Here is a 15,222-nt window from a genome sequence, read left to right on the forward strand (position 1 = left end):
GTTTCTTAAAAGAAAATATATTGTGTTCAAAGGGGAAAAAAATTTTGTTTTTTACCCAGACATTTAAAAAGAATATATTTTAGAGCAGTAATCACAGTACTGTATATTTTTATTCAAGGTAATCATACCTTCAGAATCTTATACTGCCCATGCCTAATGCTGCTTGATGTTACAAAGTCATATTTTCTAATTTTATTGTTTTTCTTTGTATAGACATGAACACACTTGTTTATAGAGCAAGTAGCCGTTTATTATTCCTGGTCATTTCTCCAATAGGCAATAGGCCCCGTTTCAAAAAAGGAGGTTAAGTGAAAACTCAAACTATTTTAACCCTGAAATGAGAGAAACTCTGGGTTTTCCATTTCAAAATGACAGGTTTGTCAAACTGGACAAAGCAGGGTAAGTGAAGCCTGTTTCTGAAAGAGAGGTAACTTTAACTCCGAGTCAGTTACCGTGGCATCTTACTCCGTGAACTTAACCTGGTCAGTAGCAGGTTTTATTCTCTAAACTCTGAGTTTCCCTCGGTCTCCTTTCCTTTTTTAAAAATGAAGCAATATTTCTCGCGTAGCCTTACGTTTCCAGCCACCTATTTTATGTGTATTTTGGATAGGCTATGAGCATAAAAATAATCGGTTGATGGAAACGTCATGATGCACATAACTTTATTTAGTTTATTTGCACTAGCTTGATATGAAATAATTTGTCCTTTTATAAATGCTTTCAGACTATCCCATAGAATGCTATAACTTATCTCTGGGGATTCGTTTGTCTCAAGGAAGAAATCAATTTTAGCATCAATAAATTTTACAAAATCGTCGTCTGCCAAGAGTCTTGAGTTAAACCGCCATGTACGTTGGGGGGTTACATTGCCTGGAAAACATATCTTTAGTGAGATTGGACAATGGTCCGAAATAACAATACTACCATACTCTACTTCTGACATTAAGGGAAGTAACTGCTTGTTCAGGAGAAAATGGTCAAAACTGGAATAGGTATGATGCACAGGTGAATAGAAGGAAAATTGCTTGGAAGATGGATATTTAAATCTCCAGGGGTCACTTACACCAGGGGTGTCCAAACTCGGTCCTGGAGGGTCGGTGTCCTGCAAAGTTTAGCTCCAACTTCCTTCAACACACCTGTCTGGAAGTTTCTAGTAAACCTAGAAATAGCTTGATTAGCTGGTTCAGGTGTGATTAATTGGAGTTGGAACTGAAATATGCAGGACACCGGCCCTCCAGGACAGAGTTTGGGCACCCCTGACTTACACCATATGTCTGGAAGGAGTTGATACATTGTGCTGGCTGACTTAATGTATTACTCAAAGAGCTAGAGCGGTCCAAAATTGGGTACAAAACACAATTTAAATAGCCTCCTAAAATTAAATTATGTGTGTCAAGACTAGGAAAAATTGAAAGTAAATCACTGAAAAATTCCAACTGGTAAAGTTTTTTCTTTACTACACCCATTTTATAGAGGGCTGTCGAAAACATTTATCAGAAGCATGCGAAAGGTATCTGTGGGTTTTGTATGTAGGGGGATGTGTGGGAGAGAGAGAGGAAAGAGCAAAAAAAAAAAAAAAAAAGAGGGTGATGATCGCACACACACTTCTAAACACGAAACAACACAATATTGAAATCTTGCGTGTAAACTTGCACACGCTTCCAGCTACTCCTACTCTTCACTAGCTTACCATGTGGGACCTTACATATTAAACAAAACAATTTGAACAGCTCTTGATGTTTTACTACAAAGCTACCCCCTTATTGACAAAATATGTCAAAATATGAATATGTGCAAACTTTAAATGTGCAAATGTTAAATGGTGCAGTGATTGTGAGGAGTATAAGTTAGAGGAGTGTGGGGGGTGTATTCGGAGGGCAAAAGAGTCAGTGAGGGGCAGAGCTCAGAAGGAAGACAGCTCTGGGGAAAAAGCTGTTCCTCAGTCTGCTGGTTTTTGTCCGGGGGAGCCTGAAGCGCCTGCCGGAAGGCAGGAAAGAAAACAGTCTGTGAGCAGGGTGAGAGGTGTCCTTAAGAATACTGCATGCTCGGTGCAGACAGTGTTTCTTCTGGATGTCCTCAATGGCTGGCAGTGTAGTCCCTGTGATGCGTTGGGCAGTTTTCACCACCCGCTGCAGTGCCTTACGCTCAGCAACAGAGCAGCTTCCATACCAGACTGTGACGCAGTTGGTCAGGATGCTTTCTATTGTGCAGCGGTAGAAGTTCACCAAGACGGCTGATGAAAGCTGGTTCTTCTTAAGTTGCCCCAAGAAAAATAGGCGCTGGTGAGCCTTCTTGACCAGGCTGGAGGTGTTTGTGGTCCAGGAAAGGTCCTTTGAGATGTGGGTCCCCAGGAACTTGAAGGATGAGACAGGCTCAACGGCCATTCCATTAATGTGGATGGGATCATGTGAGCCTGTTCGTCCCTTCCTGAAGTCCACAATGAGCTCCTTGGTCTTGTTGGTGTTAAGGAGCAGATTATTGTCAGTGCACCAAGTGGCCAGATGCTATATCTCCTCCCTGTAGGCAGTCTCATCACTATTGCTGATTAGACCAATCACTGTGGTGTCATCTGCAAATTTGATGATGGTGTTGGATCTGTTCACAGGCCTACAGTAGATGGTAAAAAGGGAGTAGAGGAAGGGGCTCAGCACGCAGCCCTGTGGTACACCAGTGTTGAGTGTGACGGTGGGGGAGCAGATGTGGCCTGATCTAACATTCTGAGGTCTGTTAGTCAGAAAGTCCATAACCCAGTTGCAGAGAGACGTGTCGATATCCAGGTCTCTGAGTTTGATCAGTAACTTAGAGGGTATGACAGTGTTGAATGCTAAGCTGAAGTCAACAAACAGCATTCGTGCATAAGTGTTTTTATTGTCCAGGTGTGTGAGTACAGAGTGCAGTGCTATGGAGACGGCATCTTCTGCGCTCCTGTTGCCACGGTAGGCAAACTGATGTGGGTCCAGTGTGGATGGCAGAGAGTCTTTCAGATGTGCCAGGACCAACCGCTCGAAGCACTTCATGATGATGGGTGTGAGTGCTACAGGGCGGTAGTCATTCAGGCATGTTGGGCTGGAGTGTTTGGGCACTGGCACAATAAAGGTAGTTTTAAAGCATGTTGGCACAGTTGCTAGGTTAAGTGACAGGTTGAAAATGTCTGTGAATACCCCAGCGAGCTGTTCTGCACATGCTTTGAGGATGCGCCCAGGGATACCGTCTGGTCCAGCAGCCTTACGCACATTGATCCGACTCAGTGCGGTGTAGACTTCTGAGGAGGTGAGTGTGATAGGTGAGTGGTCGGTTGAGGTAGTGTTCCTGGTGTAGGGTTCTGTATTGTCTCTTTCAAAGCGGGCATAAAAGTCATTTAGCTCGTTCAGGAAGGAGACATTTGTGGCTGTGGGGGTGGACTGGCTGGGTTTGTAGTTGCTGATGGCCTGGATGCCCTGCCACATGCGCCGAGGATCAGAGTTGGAAAAGTGCTCCTCTAGCTTTAGCTTGTAGCAGTGCTTGGCCTTTTTGATGCCCCTCTTCAGATTAGCCCTGGAAGTGCTGTAGGCCTGTGCATTCCCTGATCTGAAGGCAGTGTTGCGTGCCTTCAGCAGGAGGCGCTCCTCCTTGTTCATCCATGGCTTTTGATTTGGGTATGTGGTGATCTGTTTCTGGGTTGTAACACTGTCTATGATGGTGTTGATATATTCCAGAACAGAGGAAGTGTAACTATCAATGTCTGTGTGAGAGCCACATGTGGCCTGGGAAGCAAACCTACTCCAGTCTGTGTGTTCAAACCTGTCCTGGAGTGTGGAGTCCACCCCCGCTGGCCACACTTTGATGGTCCTTACTGATGGCTTCACACGGTTAATGCGGGGTGAGTACTTGGGGGTCAGGAACAAAGAAAGGTGATCTGATTGACCCAAGTGGGGGAGGGGGGGTGGGGGTCACAGCATATGCTTCAGCCATGTTTGTGTAAACTTGGTCTAAAGTTTTGTTTCCCCTTGTGTGGCAGAAAATGTTTTGATGGAATTTGGGGAGCACTGTCTTTAAGTTTGAGTGATTAAAATTCCCCGCAACAATATATATAACGAAAAGGGAGTAATGGCTCGTTTCCACTGACCGGTACGGTACGGTTTGGTTCGGTTTGGTACGGGTCACCTTTATCAGGCTTGCGTTTCCACTAACAAGGGTACCCTTTTGGTGGGCGTGGTGTATGACAGACAGTTTCAGTCGGCGTCATTCTCACTCGAGGAAATGTCTACAATAAAGCTGTACAGGTCACTTACATATCATATGAGAAGCACTTCTCACAAAACAGATGCTTCATACACATAAATGCTTGTGTAGAAATGTTTATTAGTAATTTTTCTATGAACATGAGTTGATTATAACTGCAGATCAATGATAGTGCGAAACAGCCTACTGTAACGTCTGTAATTATATTAAATAACTAAATAAATGAACATATATAAACACAAACAGCCCCTTACAGTCTCCGAAATGTTACCAACTACAGAAGAAATACACACAGCAGACATTTTCGTCCGTATTTAGGTTCAAAACAATACAAATTATAGCCTAGTCAGTGAAAACCTCTCATCTGTGTCTGTAATCTTCCGCAGCACACGTAGCCTCTGTTAGTCAGTAATTCCGTCAATCTGAGTTCATAATAGTCCAAAATGTGAAGATAATAAGTTAGTTATACATGGCATTTTGTTCATGTTTGCTGAAAAAATAATTTGCTCCTTTTTTCCGGCTTCTCCTTTGTTTCTTCACGCTTCACTCTCGCGTTTGTCAATGTCTGACAGGATTGGGTTTCAAAAGCACGTCAATAATCAAGCGCAGGTTATTATCATCAGCTCAAGAAGTTTGTTATTTCAGATATAATGTTAGAGACGCGCGCGAACGCTAGCAAGAAAGCGAAACCGCTCGCGCCTCAGACTGCCTCGTAAAAAACTACGGGGCTCAGGGTAAATCTGCTCTTCTTCTTGCCTTTGTGGCTGTTTATCAAGACGACGACAAGGTTTGTTTGAGCCCAGGTCGACCATGGCTCGTTATTATATGTATAAATCATTCCGCTGTAATGTCTCGGCTCGTCGGCTGTGTATTTCAAACATGGCGGGTTTTTTGTTTTCATTCTGGCTTGTTGCGTAGGCGAATGACGTATCTCTGTAAACCAATAGCGTTCAGCTGCGCGTCTAGCTCCGCCTTTTGGTACCCTTTCTCGTCTTTGGTACCCTTTCGAAAGGGTGCCGAAAAAGTGGTACGGTACGGTTCGGTTCGGTACGCTTTTTGACAGTGGAAACGGCCACAAAAGCGTACCAAACCAAACCGAACCGTACCGTACCACTCAGTGGAAACGGGCCATAAATTTGCCCAGAGTGTTTTAAGGGTTTTTTTCAAAGCATTTTCCCAGAATATGTCAAAATAAGATGTCCCCGAATATCAGTCAGTTTGCTGAAACACCGAGAAAGTTTTGGCCAAATTAAGCCTCAAAATAACCCCAGAATGGATGAAAATAACCCAACAGCACACAAGGGAAAAGGTGCACATTCCAGCCTTTTTGCAGATGCTGTACCGGTGTGTCTCATGTCTGCGAGGCAAATATTCAGCTGTTTGTTCAGCTGTTACCCCAGAACTTTTTTTTTGATGCGTTTACCAGTCAGACACAGTATTAACAAGTATTCCCTGTCTGCTTTACAAATTTTAGAAAAACATTTTATTGTAATTATGAATATATACAAATAAAAATATTCCATTTACAGCGTTCAAATCTCTCTTATCCATATGACCAAAATTACTTTTATAATTAATTATGTAAGAAACTCTGAAAACTGGTCGGACGCAGTGTCAAATTACTAAAACTTTTATGTTAAGCGGCTTTGACACAATTTACATTGTAAAAGCACTAGATAAATAAATATGGATTGAATCTGCTTAAATGTGAATGTTAATGGACCAAACAAAATATGATCTGATTTATTTTACATTTAATTTGCATCCAAATTACAGTGTGTAGCCAATGTTTCCAGTGTCTTTTCACTTTTCAGCTTATGATAAGAGTTTTTAAGACTAAATGAAAACTAATGTTTTATTTATTTATTTTAGACCTAATGGAAGAGAATGAGGGGAGTAAAGGGTATTTTGAGAAGGAGAGACAATAATCATTTCAACTGCACTCGGTGTGGAAAGAGTTTTGGAAGAAAAGGCGATCTTAAGATTCAAATGAAGGTCCACATTGGAGAGAAACCATTCAATTCAGTATTTTGTTTTCCTTTTAAGAATAAAAACCTTCATTTAAAAACTGCACAATGTGTTTAATTGTGTTATCTTTGACTAATGTTTACATTTGTTTGATGATCTGAGACCGTAAAGTGTTAGAATTCTGCACTGCATTCGTTACATGCAGATTACTAACCTTTAGAACATTTGTCATTTAAACGTGCAGATTTAAGGCTATATGCAGATGTTTTTTTTTTCTGACAGATTTACTTGTCAGGCACAGAATGAGAAAGCATTCCCTAACTGCTTTACAAGTTTTACAAAAACATGTTGTTTTGTTTTGATTATGAATATATACAAATAAAAACTGGCCATTTACAGCTTTCAAATTTATGTCTCATCTATATGACCAAAATGATCTGGGATTAATCATATAAGAATCTGCTTAAATGTGTATGTGTGTAATGGACCCCAGGAGGTTGATATGACAAGATCAATCTAAATATGATCTGCTATGTTTTTACATTTATTGTGCATCAAAATTAAGGTATGTGTAGCCAATGTTTTTAGTGCCTTTTCACTTCAGCTTTTGATGAAAGTTTTAATGATTTACTAAAAACTGAACTTTTTTTTTTTATTTCAGACCTAATTAAAGACTATGAGGAGAGTAAAGAAGAGGAACACGATGTCAAAATTGAGGACAAAGTTCATTTAAAGACTGATGGTATTTTAAAAGTGAGAGACAAGAGTTGTTTTACCTGCATTCGGTGTGGCAAGAGTTTCAGCCAAGCATCATACCTTACTAAACACATGATGATCCACACTGGAGAAAAACCATTCACATGCCCTCAGTGTGGGAAGAGTTTCAGCCAATCATCATACCTTACTAAACACATGAATATCCACACGGGAGAAAAACCATTCACATGCACTCAATGTGGGAAGAGTTTCAGCAAATCATCATCGCTTTATAGACACATGAAGATCCACACCGGAGAAAAACCATTCACATGCACTCAGTGTGGGAAGAATTTCAACCAATCATCATTCCTTAATAAACACATGAGGATCCACACTGGAGAGAAACTATTTACATGCCCTCAGTGTGGGAAGAGTTTCAACCAATCATCAAACCTAAATCAACACATGATGATCCACACTGGAGAGAAACCATTCACATGCCCTCAGTGTGGGAAGAGTTTCAACCAATCATCAAACCTAAATCAACACATGATGATCCACACTGGAGAGAAACCATTCATATGCCCTCAGTGTGGGAAGAGTTTCAACCAATCATCAAACCTAAATCAACACATGATGATCCACACCGGAGAAAAACCATTCACATGCCCTCAGTGTGGAAAGAGTTTCAGCCAATCACCATACCTTACTAAACACATGATGATCCACACTGGAGAAAAACCATTCACATGCCCTCAGTGTGGGAAGAGTTTCAGCCAATCACCATACCTTACTAAGCACATGATGATCCACACTGGAGAGAAACCATTCACATGCCCTCAGTGTGGGAAGAGATTCAGCAAATCATCATTGCTTTATAGACACATCAATGTCCACACCAGAGAAAAACCATTCACATGCACTCAGTGTGGGAAGAGTTTCAGCAAATCATCATCGCTTTATAGACAAATGAAGATCCACACCGGAGAAAAACCATTCACATGCACTCAGTGTGGGAAGAGTTTCATCCACTCATCCCACCTTAATAGACACATGAAGACCCACACTGGTGTGAGAGAGTATATGTGCTTGGAGTGTGAGAAGACTTTTATTACAGCTGCAGAATTTAAACGGCACCAGAGGATTCACATTGGAGAAAAACCGTACAAGTGTTCACTCTGCAGTAAGAGGTTTACTCACTCAGGAACCTTGAAAACACATAAGAGGATTCACACTGGAGAGAAACCGTAGACATGATCAGTGTTTACAGAGTTTCACTCATTCGGGGCAGCTTAAGAAACACATGGGATGGTTTCTGGTATAGCGTCGACACGTGTAGCAGCATAGAAAGAGCGCTCCCATACACACTGGTATTAATTCTCCTTTTTACATTATAGATGATAACCTAAACCATATTTAAATAACATGGAGGGGGACAAAAACAAAAAGGCTCGGACAAAACAACTATTAAAACTTGAAAAAAACGAGACCTCAACAGAAACGGAGCAGCAAGTTGGAGAATTGGAGGAGAACATTGCTGAGATGAAAGAAATGCTCGATCAATCCATCCAAATTCAGAAAACTTACAAGAGAAACTGTTAGATCTAGAAACACGCTCCGGTAGAAATAATATTCAGATCATTGGAACCCCGGAAGGAAGCGAATGGAATAATATCCAAGACTTGGTGGAAACGATTTTCATCACTCGACAGATTGGACCTTAAAATCCAACGTGTCACCGGGCACTCAGACCAAAACCACCCACTGACACCACCCTAGATCAGTGGTGGTATTCTTCCTGGAATACAAAATGTAGGACCTGGTCCTCTGCTCTGCATGAAGAAAGTAATACACTGCAATGAAAAAAGGATTTTCTTTGACCAAGACTACCCACCTGAGATCCAACAGAAAAGATGGGTGTTCGCTCCGATAAGAAAAATTCTGAAAGAAAAGGGGATTAAGTTCCAAACACCACCGCCGGCGAAACTTAGAATCTTTCTTGAAAACAGGCCCATCATGTACAATTCGATGACGGAGGCATCAAGAGATCTGAAAGAATAAGGACTGATAAACAGCAAAGAAGAAACTATTATAGGAATCTCTGAGAAAGTGAAACAAAGACCTCGGCAAAAAGTTGGAGTGACATCGAAGAAAAGTAAGGAAAAAAATTTCAAAGGGACAACACTAGCTCCGTTTGAAAGAAGGGTTAAACCTGACAGATCCTAACAAAGAACTCTGAGAGCCTGGTAAAACTTCTTGACTTGATTCACCGATGATGGACATTTAAATCATTTGAATGAAGAATAGTATCTAACCGAACTGACCAACGACACAAGATGAACGATTGAAGCACACCAAGACTCATTGAGTATTTGAGTAACATACTGGTAGGAAGACAAAGGGATTATAATTTATACACTTAAAATCCCTTGCTATAATTAGAAAGTAGAAAATTTTAACTTGAAAACCTTGTCAGAAATACAAGAATATAATATTGCCAGATATGGGTGCTGAATATATTCGTTAACATTTTTTTGTGCAATAGGAACAGTAAGGAGGGGCCCTTGAGAGAAGGAAGGCTCTCCCCTCACATTAAGAAGTTATTTTAAAGAGCCCATATTATGGGTTTTTGAAAATGCCCTTCCATGTAGTGTGTAACACAGCTCTAAGTGAAGTGAAATATCCAGCTAAGGCTTAAATCTGTAAGTGTACAGTGTTTAAAACTGTTGATTCATCTATAAACGAGTTGCCTTGATAACGAGTTATTAGGTGTTTCGCGATGACACAGCTACGAAACACAAGTAGTTGCGTGCGCAAACCCGTGAGATTTGAAACCTGCGGCCCTGCCCACTAACACAGTAAAAAAGCCACACTCACACACATACAGACGCTGGTCGAATGAAGTCACGCTGTGCAGATGGATATTATTGACAGTCTCTGCCCAAAAATGAAAGCTCAGCATTATAACCCAGCCTTGAGCAGTTCGAGTGCTTCTGGAAACTACATGCTTACAAAGAAGACTTCATCGGCCGTTTGTTAAAGGAAGGATCAGAAAAGACTACTGATGGACTATGTCAGAACATGGATCAGAGCATCATGGATCAGTTTCTTCCCCCATTTCACAAGTGTAAGTACGTGCGATTAAAATTGTTGCCTCGTTTACTCTAGCTTGCATTTAGTTGTGTTTTGTTACTTGTAACCGTGTGTACTGTATCAGGTTAACTCTTTGTATTCTCATATCACGTGTAAAGCCACGTTGAAAACGTGACGCATGCCGATTTGTTTACTGATCGTCAGCTGTTCCTACACACGTGCAAAGGTCAAGTTTCAAAATAGTTCAGCTCAGGTTCGAGGTGAGGTGTCTAAATTGCACCCATCAAGCTGAACTGGAGCTTTAGGCGAATGGTGATCACACCGGCCTCAACCCGAAAGTGCATTCTCTGTTCTTGAATGGTTTGGTGTTGTGTTCTCTGAGGAGGAGGGTTGTGTGTGCGTGTGTGTGTGTGTGTGTGTGTGTGTGTGTGTGTGTGAAGAGCAGGTAGAGTGTGACGGGCTAGGAGATCTCCTCCCCAGTTCTTGGAGTTTTTGCTCAATAAAATAGTTAGTCATCTGTATTTTCAAGTCCATCGTCTGTGTTTACATTCACCCACTGGAAGCCAAAATCCACGGCTTACACTATGAAGTGTGTATGCACTGTGAATACTTTTATATTGTTGATTAGCTGCTGGACATTTCACTCTGTCTCGCGCTGAAGGCTGTCACTGTCGACCAATCGCAGCAGGCTGACATCTGTCCAATCAGCGCAGATTAGCTTCACGCTAAGGAGGGGTTTTGGAACAAATTAATCACTGAACGATTCATATGGGAGTCACTGGGATAATTAGGTAAAACTAAATGCAGATTATAAGACCATGAAAGTGTTTTTTGACCTTGCATGCATATTAGACTGTTGTTGGAGACCTTTACAACCAAAATATGACCCTATTTCAAGAGTTCCCACTTAGATATGCTTGGCGTATAAAGCTGGTTTGGCATGCTGTCCCGGGAGAGAACCCTGAGCTCGGAGATCTTTGAGCCCAGGGCTCCCGCCCGGTCGATAAGCATATCAGGGGATCTGAGATCAGGTAGGTCTCGAGAGCTCCCCCTTTTGAAAAGGGAGGAAAGGAGGAGAGAAGGGGTGGAAGGGGGGATTCTTCCAAACGAAGATAAAACATTAGGGAGAAAATGATCCATTTATAGTAAACTAGGATCGCTCTGATTGGATTATTACTGATTACAGATGAGTGGCCAGACGTGCTCAATCATATCACGTGCTCCTCTCGAAATTTGGTTTATGAAACTTCACTTCAAGAGTTCCCACTTAGATATGCTTGGCGTATAAAGCTGGTTTGGCATGCTGTCCCGGGAGAGAACCCTGAGCTCGGAGATAGGGGAAAGGTGACTAGTGGAGGGGGCCAGAAAGGGGTGGCCAGGGTTGACTCATTAAGAATCAAAACAAAATATGCTCGAGGAACACTCCTGACAGAGATAGAGCTGGGAAGTGGCAGCGCTATATATAAATATATATGTATATATGAGAGTATATAAATATATATATATATAATGGGGTAATCTAAGGCCTGGAGGGGGCACTCAGAAGACTTCTGTGAGTCGGAATAGGCGCTGCGGGAGTTGGGGGCAGCAATTCTTATTATTTGCCGTCTCCGGCAGAAATCGTGAATTGGGATTTGGGTGGTGGAGATTTCTGCTAGAGGGTGAGTGGCAAGTTTGGCGAGACTCCTGAGGGAGTCGATGCTCGAGGAACACTCCTACTTGGAGATAGAGCAGGGAGTGACAGCGCTCTATATAAATATATAACCATGGACGAGAATCCATAGAAATATATAAATAATGAGTTTCAGTGGCCTTGGGGGGGCGGGGGGGGCAGTGACATGACCCCTGCGGGGGTCGGCGCCCGGGGAACAGGGCAAGCTGGCCGACTCTGACAGGAGACTGGGGAAAAGGGGATTTGGACGGTGAAGACTCCTGTTAGAGGGTGACGGGATGGGTTAGGTGCTCGAGGAACACTCCGTGAGGAGATGGAGCGGGGAGTGACAGCGCTATAAGTAAAAAATATATATATGTCTATGTACTTGCGCACATAGATACATATATATACACACACAAATCCATACATACACGCACGCATACGTATATACATATAAACCCACATACACGCGTATACTTCTATACGTGTGTACATACATACATGCATATACCACATCTACGCCCGCACAAATACATACATACGTACGCAAACGCATACACCCATATATATGCAAACATATAAGAGAAATTTGCTAAGGCCTGGGGGGGACAGTGAGATGACTCCTGCGGGAGTCGAAGCTCGGGGTAACACTCCTGCAGGAGTCAGAGCCTTAGGGGGGGCAGGGTCTGGCAGGAGTCGGGAAATGGGAGGGGGCTGTGAAGACTCCTGCAGAAACGGCCGGGGGTGGCGGGGTGACGAGGGGACTTGTATGCACCTTCGATTTACAATGTGACTGGGGGAGAAGGTTGAGTGTTACTCAGTTTAAAAGTAAGGGAAAGGAGGAGGGAAGGTGGCTGGGTCATGCCCTCGCCCTTGAGTAGCTGTGGGTTGATGGCTGGCGAGAGTCATCTGGGCTTCTTTGAGGTGCCTTTGGCGAAGACGTATGCATGTCTTTAAGGCATTGGATGACCACCTTCCCAGGGTCTGGATCTGTTGTTGTTAAGCCCTTTGGGCTTCTGTGGTGGCTGCTCATATTCTGAAACAGAGTATATACAGGAATCAGAAGTGTAATTCAACACCTTTAAATACCTTTAAGACTCTTTCAATACGTTTAAAGACCTATAACCACTTTTCAACCTGAAATACTGGCGATATTTATCTTACAATATATTTACTAAATATTAAAATGAAAGAAATTAATCCAAACTAAAACATACATATGGAATATAGATCTATAAAATCTAGCCGATTCAACGTGTCCCTATAGAGCTGCAGAAATAATGGTGTTGCCTTGGTAACTGTGGTAAATAAGCAACAAGCTGTCAAATCTACTAGGATTTTACTGATTTCGTAACTACACAACATCCTGATATTCACAGATTTAATACAGTCAAATTTTACCATACAATGATACCTTGTATAAAATAGATAAATTTAGTACATTGCAGGAATCTAAGACTATCTAAACTTGTCCTCAAACTTTTCTATATTGACTTATCTCCTTAACCCCTCGCAGAGGCCCTGTGAAAAGGGGGACTGGAGAGTGAGTGGGAGTCTGAGAGGCGGAGAATGCTATGAATCATCTCTAAATTCGGAATAGTGTTACTGGGCAATTGTCAACTATAAATGGGGAGGGGGAGAGGGGAGGAGGCAGGGGGAAGGCAGAGGGAAAATAAGGCTCGGCGGAGCGTCTCTGCTGTTGCAGAGGTGCAGTGGTAGTCAGCATTGGAGCATTATGAGTGCTAAATATTGTCAGTAACGATATGTAGAGATGAAGTAACAGAGGGGCTCAGCTAGAATGCCAGTGCAGTAGTGCTATGGGCGAAAGTTACTTGAATCATCTCTGCTGTTGCAAAGGTGCGTTGGTAGTCAGTATTGTATGGTTATGCATGTTCCTGAAAGAATAACAATACTGTCAGTAGTGATATGTAGAGATGGGTAAAAGAGGAGCTTAGCTAGAGTGACAGTGCCATGGTGTTATTGGTGAATGAAACTGGGTGGAGTGTCTCTGCAGTCGCCGAGATGCAGTGGTAATCAGCATTGGATGGTTATGCATGTTCCCGTAAGAATGAAAAATACTGTTGTTAGTGATATGTAGAGGTGAGTGAATAAGGGGTCGGTTAGAATGTCACTGCAGTTGCGCTGTAGGGAGGGGGGGGGTGTAGCTCAGCTGAGCGTCTCTGCTGCTGCAGAGGTGCGGTGGGTCAATATGGAGACAATATGTGCTCCTGCAGAAGCATCTATTACTGTATTCATGGGGGGTTGGGAGTGTGACGATAGTGGTATTTGAAGTGTAAGTGTATCTGACTTGTTTAGAGCATTGCTGCTACATTGGGTGACCTCTAAATGGGTCAGAGCTGTGATGAAAGAGTAAATGGAAGTATGGGATAGTTTGAATTTGGAGGGAAATTAAAGGAAGAAAAGAGGAGACAAGGGCTAGAAATGCATGAGGGTGGAGGTCAGTTGGAGAAGATCAGCTGTGCTTCCGTGATGTGGTATTGTTCTCTTGAGGTGTAAGAAAGCGAATAGTGTTTGAAATGGGTGAATGGGGGGGCTTATTAATAAAGAAAGGCAGAGCTTCCTCCTCCTGCCTAGTTAGATCAGCTATGATGGGATGAAATGTGGGATTGAAATTATGTTAATTCAGACTTTTCAAAAACCAAAAAGGGGCTAGTGTGAATATGGCCTCAAGTGTGTGGGCTGTATGAGGCAAAAAGGGGCTAGTGTGAATATGGCCTCAAGTGTGTGGGCTGTATGAGGCAAAAAGGGGCTAGTGTGAATATGGCCTCAAGTGTGTGGGCTGTATGAGGCAAAAGGGGCTAGTGTGAATATGGCCTCAAGTGTGTGGGCTATATGAGGCAAAAGGGGCTAGTGTGAATATGGCCTCAAGTGTGTGGGCTGTATGAGGCAAAAGGGGCTAGTGTGAATATGGCCTAAAGTGTGTGGGCTGTATGAGGCAAAAGGGGCTAGTGTGAATATGGCCTAAAGTGTGTGGGCTGTATGAGGTAAAAGGGGCTAGTGTGAATATGGCCTAAAGTGTGTGGGCTGTATGAGGCAAAAAAGGGGCTAGTGTGAATATGGCCTCAAGTGTGTGGGCTGTATGAGGCAAAAGGGGCTAGTGTGAATATGGCCTCAAGTGTGTGGGCTGTATGAGGCAAAAGGGGCTAGTGTGAATATGGCCTAAAGTGTGTGGGCTGTATGAGGCAAAAGGGGCTAGTGTGAATATGGCCTCAAGTGTGTGGGCTGTATGAGGCAAAAGGGGCTAGTGTGAATATGGCCTCAAGTGTGTGGGCTGTATGAGGGGAAATGCATGTTTGTGAAGAGTGTGAATACATTTGGAAATGGATATAGAGTGTGATGGGTTGAATAAGGGTAGTTTCTGGAGCTGGTAGCCATGACCTCTAAAATGAGAAAACAAGAAAGAATTAGAGATTAAATGGTCACGACATGGTACATGTACAGCAGACATAATTAAATGTTTTAGCTGATATTCATGCAAGGTCGCTTCGTCAGAGCGTTGTCAACTGTGAATGGAAGCGCCTTTGTTAATACATGTTACAATAGCTTAGATGTCACAATAAGCAAGG

General features: G+C 42.6%; 2 protein-coding genes and 1 pseudogene across 2 annotated transcripts in view; all 3 read left to right on the plus strand.

The window, feature by feature from the left end:
* LOC130222028 (NLR family CARD domain-containing protein 3-like) overlaps window positions 1–15,222 on the plus strand; it is a 503,712-nt gene that overhangs the window by 27,990 nt on the left and 460,500 nt on the right.
* The window catches only part of LOC130222147 (gastrula zinc finger protein XlCGF8.2DB-like), a 245,622-nt pseudogene that overhangs the window by 2,769 nt on the left and 227,631 nt on the right, over window positions 1–15,222 (plus strand).
* LOC130222635 (gastrula zinc finger protein XlCGF57.1-like) lies at window positions 369–9,451 on the plus strand. Its single transcript, XM_056455166.1, has 2 exons — window positions 369–399; window positions 6,851–9,451. Exons 1-2 carry the CDS (start codon window positions 369–371, stop codon window positions 8,137–8,139), a joined length of 1,320 nt encoding a protein of 439 aa, XP_056311141.1. The 3' UTR covers window positions 8,140–9,451.

Source organism: Danio aesculapii, chromosome 4, assembly GCF_903798145.1.
Source record: "Danio aesculapii chromosome 4, fDanAes4.1, whole genome shotgun sequence".
In the NCBI taxonomy this organism is placed as follows: Eukaryota; Metazoa; Chordata; class Actinopteri; order Cypriniformes; family Danionidae; genus Danio; species Danio aesculapii.

Bases quoted from the DNA above. Each gene is read 5' to 3' on its own strand.
- LOC130222635 (XM_056455166.1), top strand. From the start codon at position 369: ATGACAGGTTTGTCAAACTGGACAAAGCAGG. The intron at 400-6,850 runs GTAAGTGAAGCC...TTTTTATTTCAG, and splicing joins GTCAAACTGGACAAAGCAGG to ACCTAATTAAAGACTATGAG.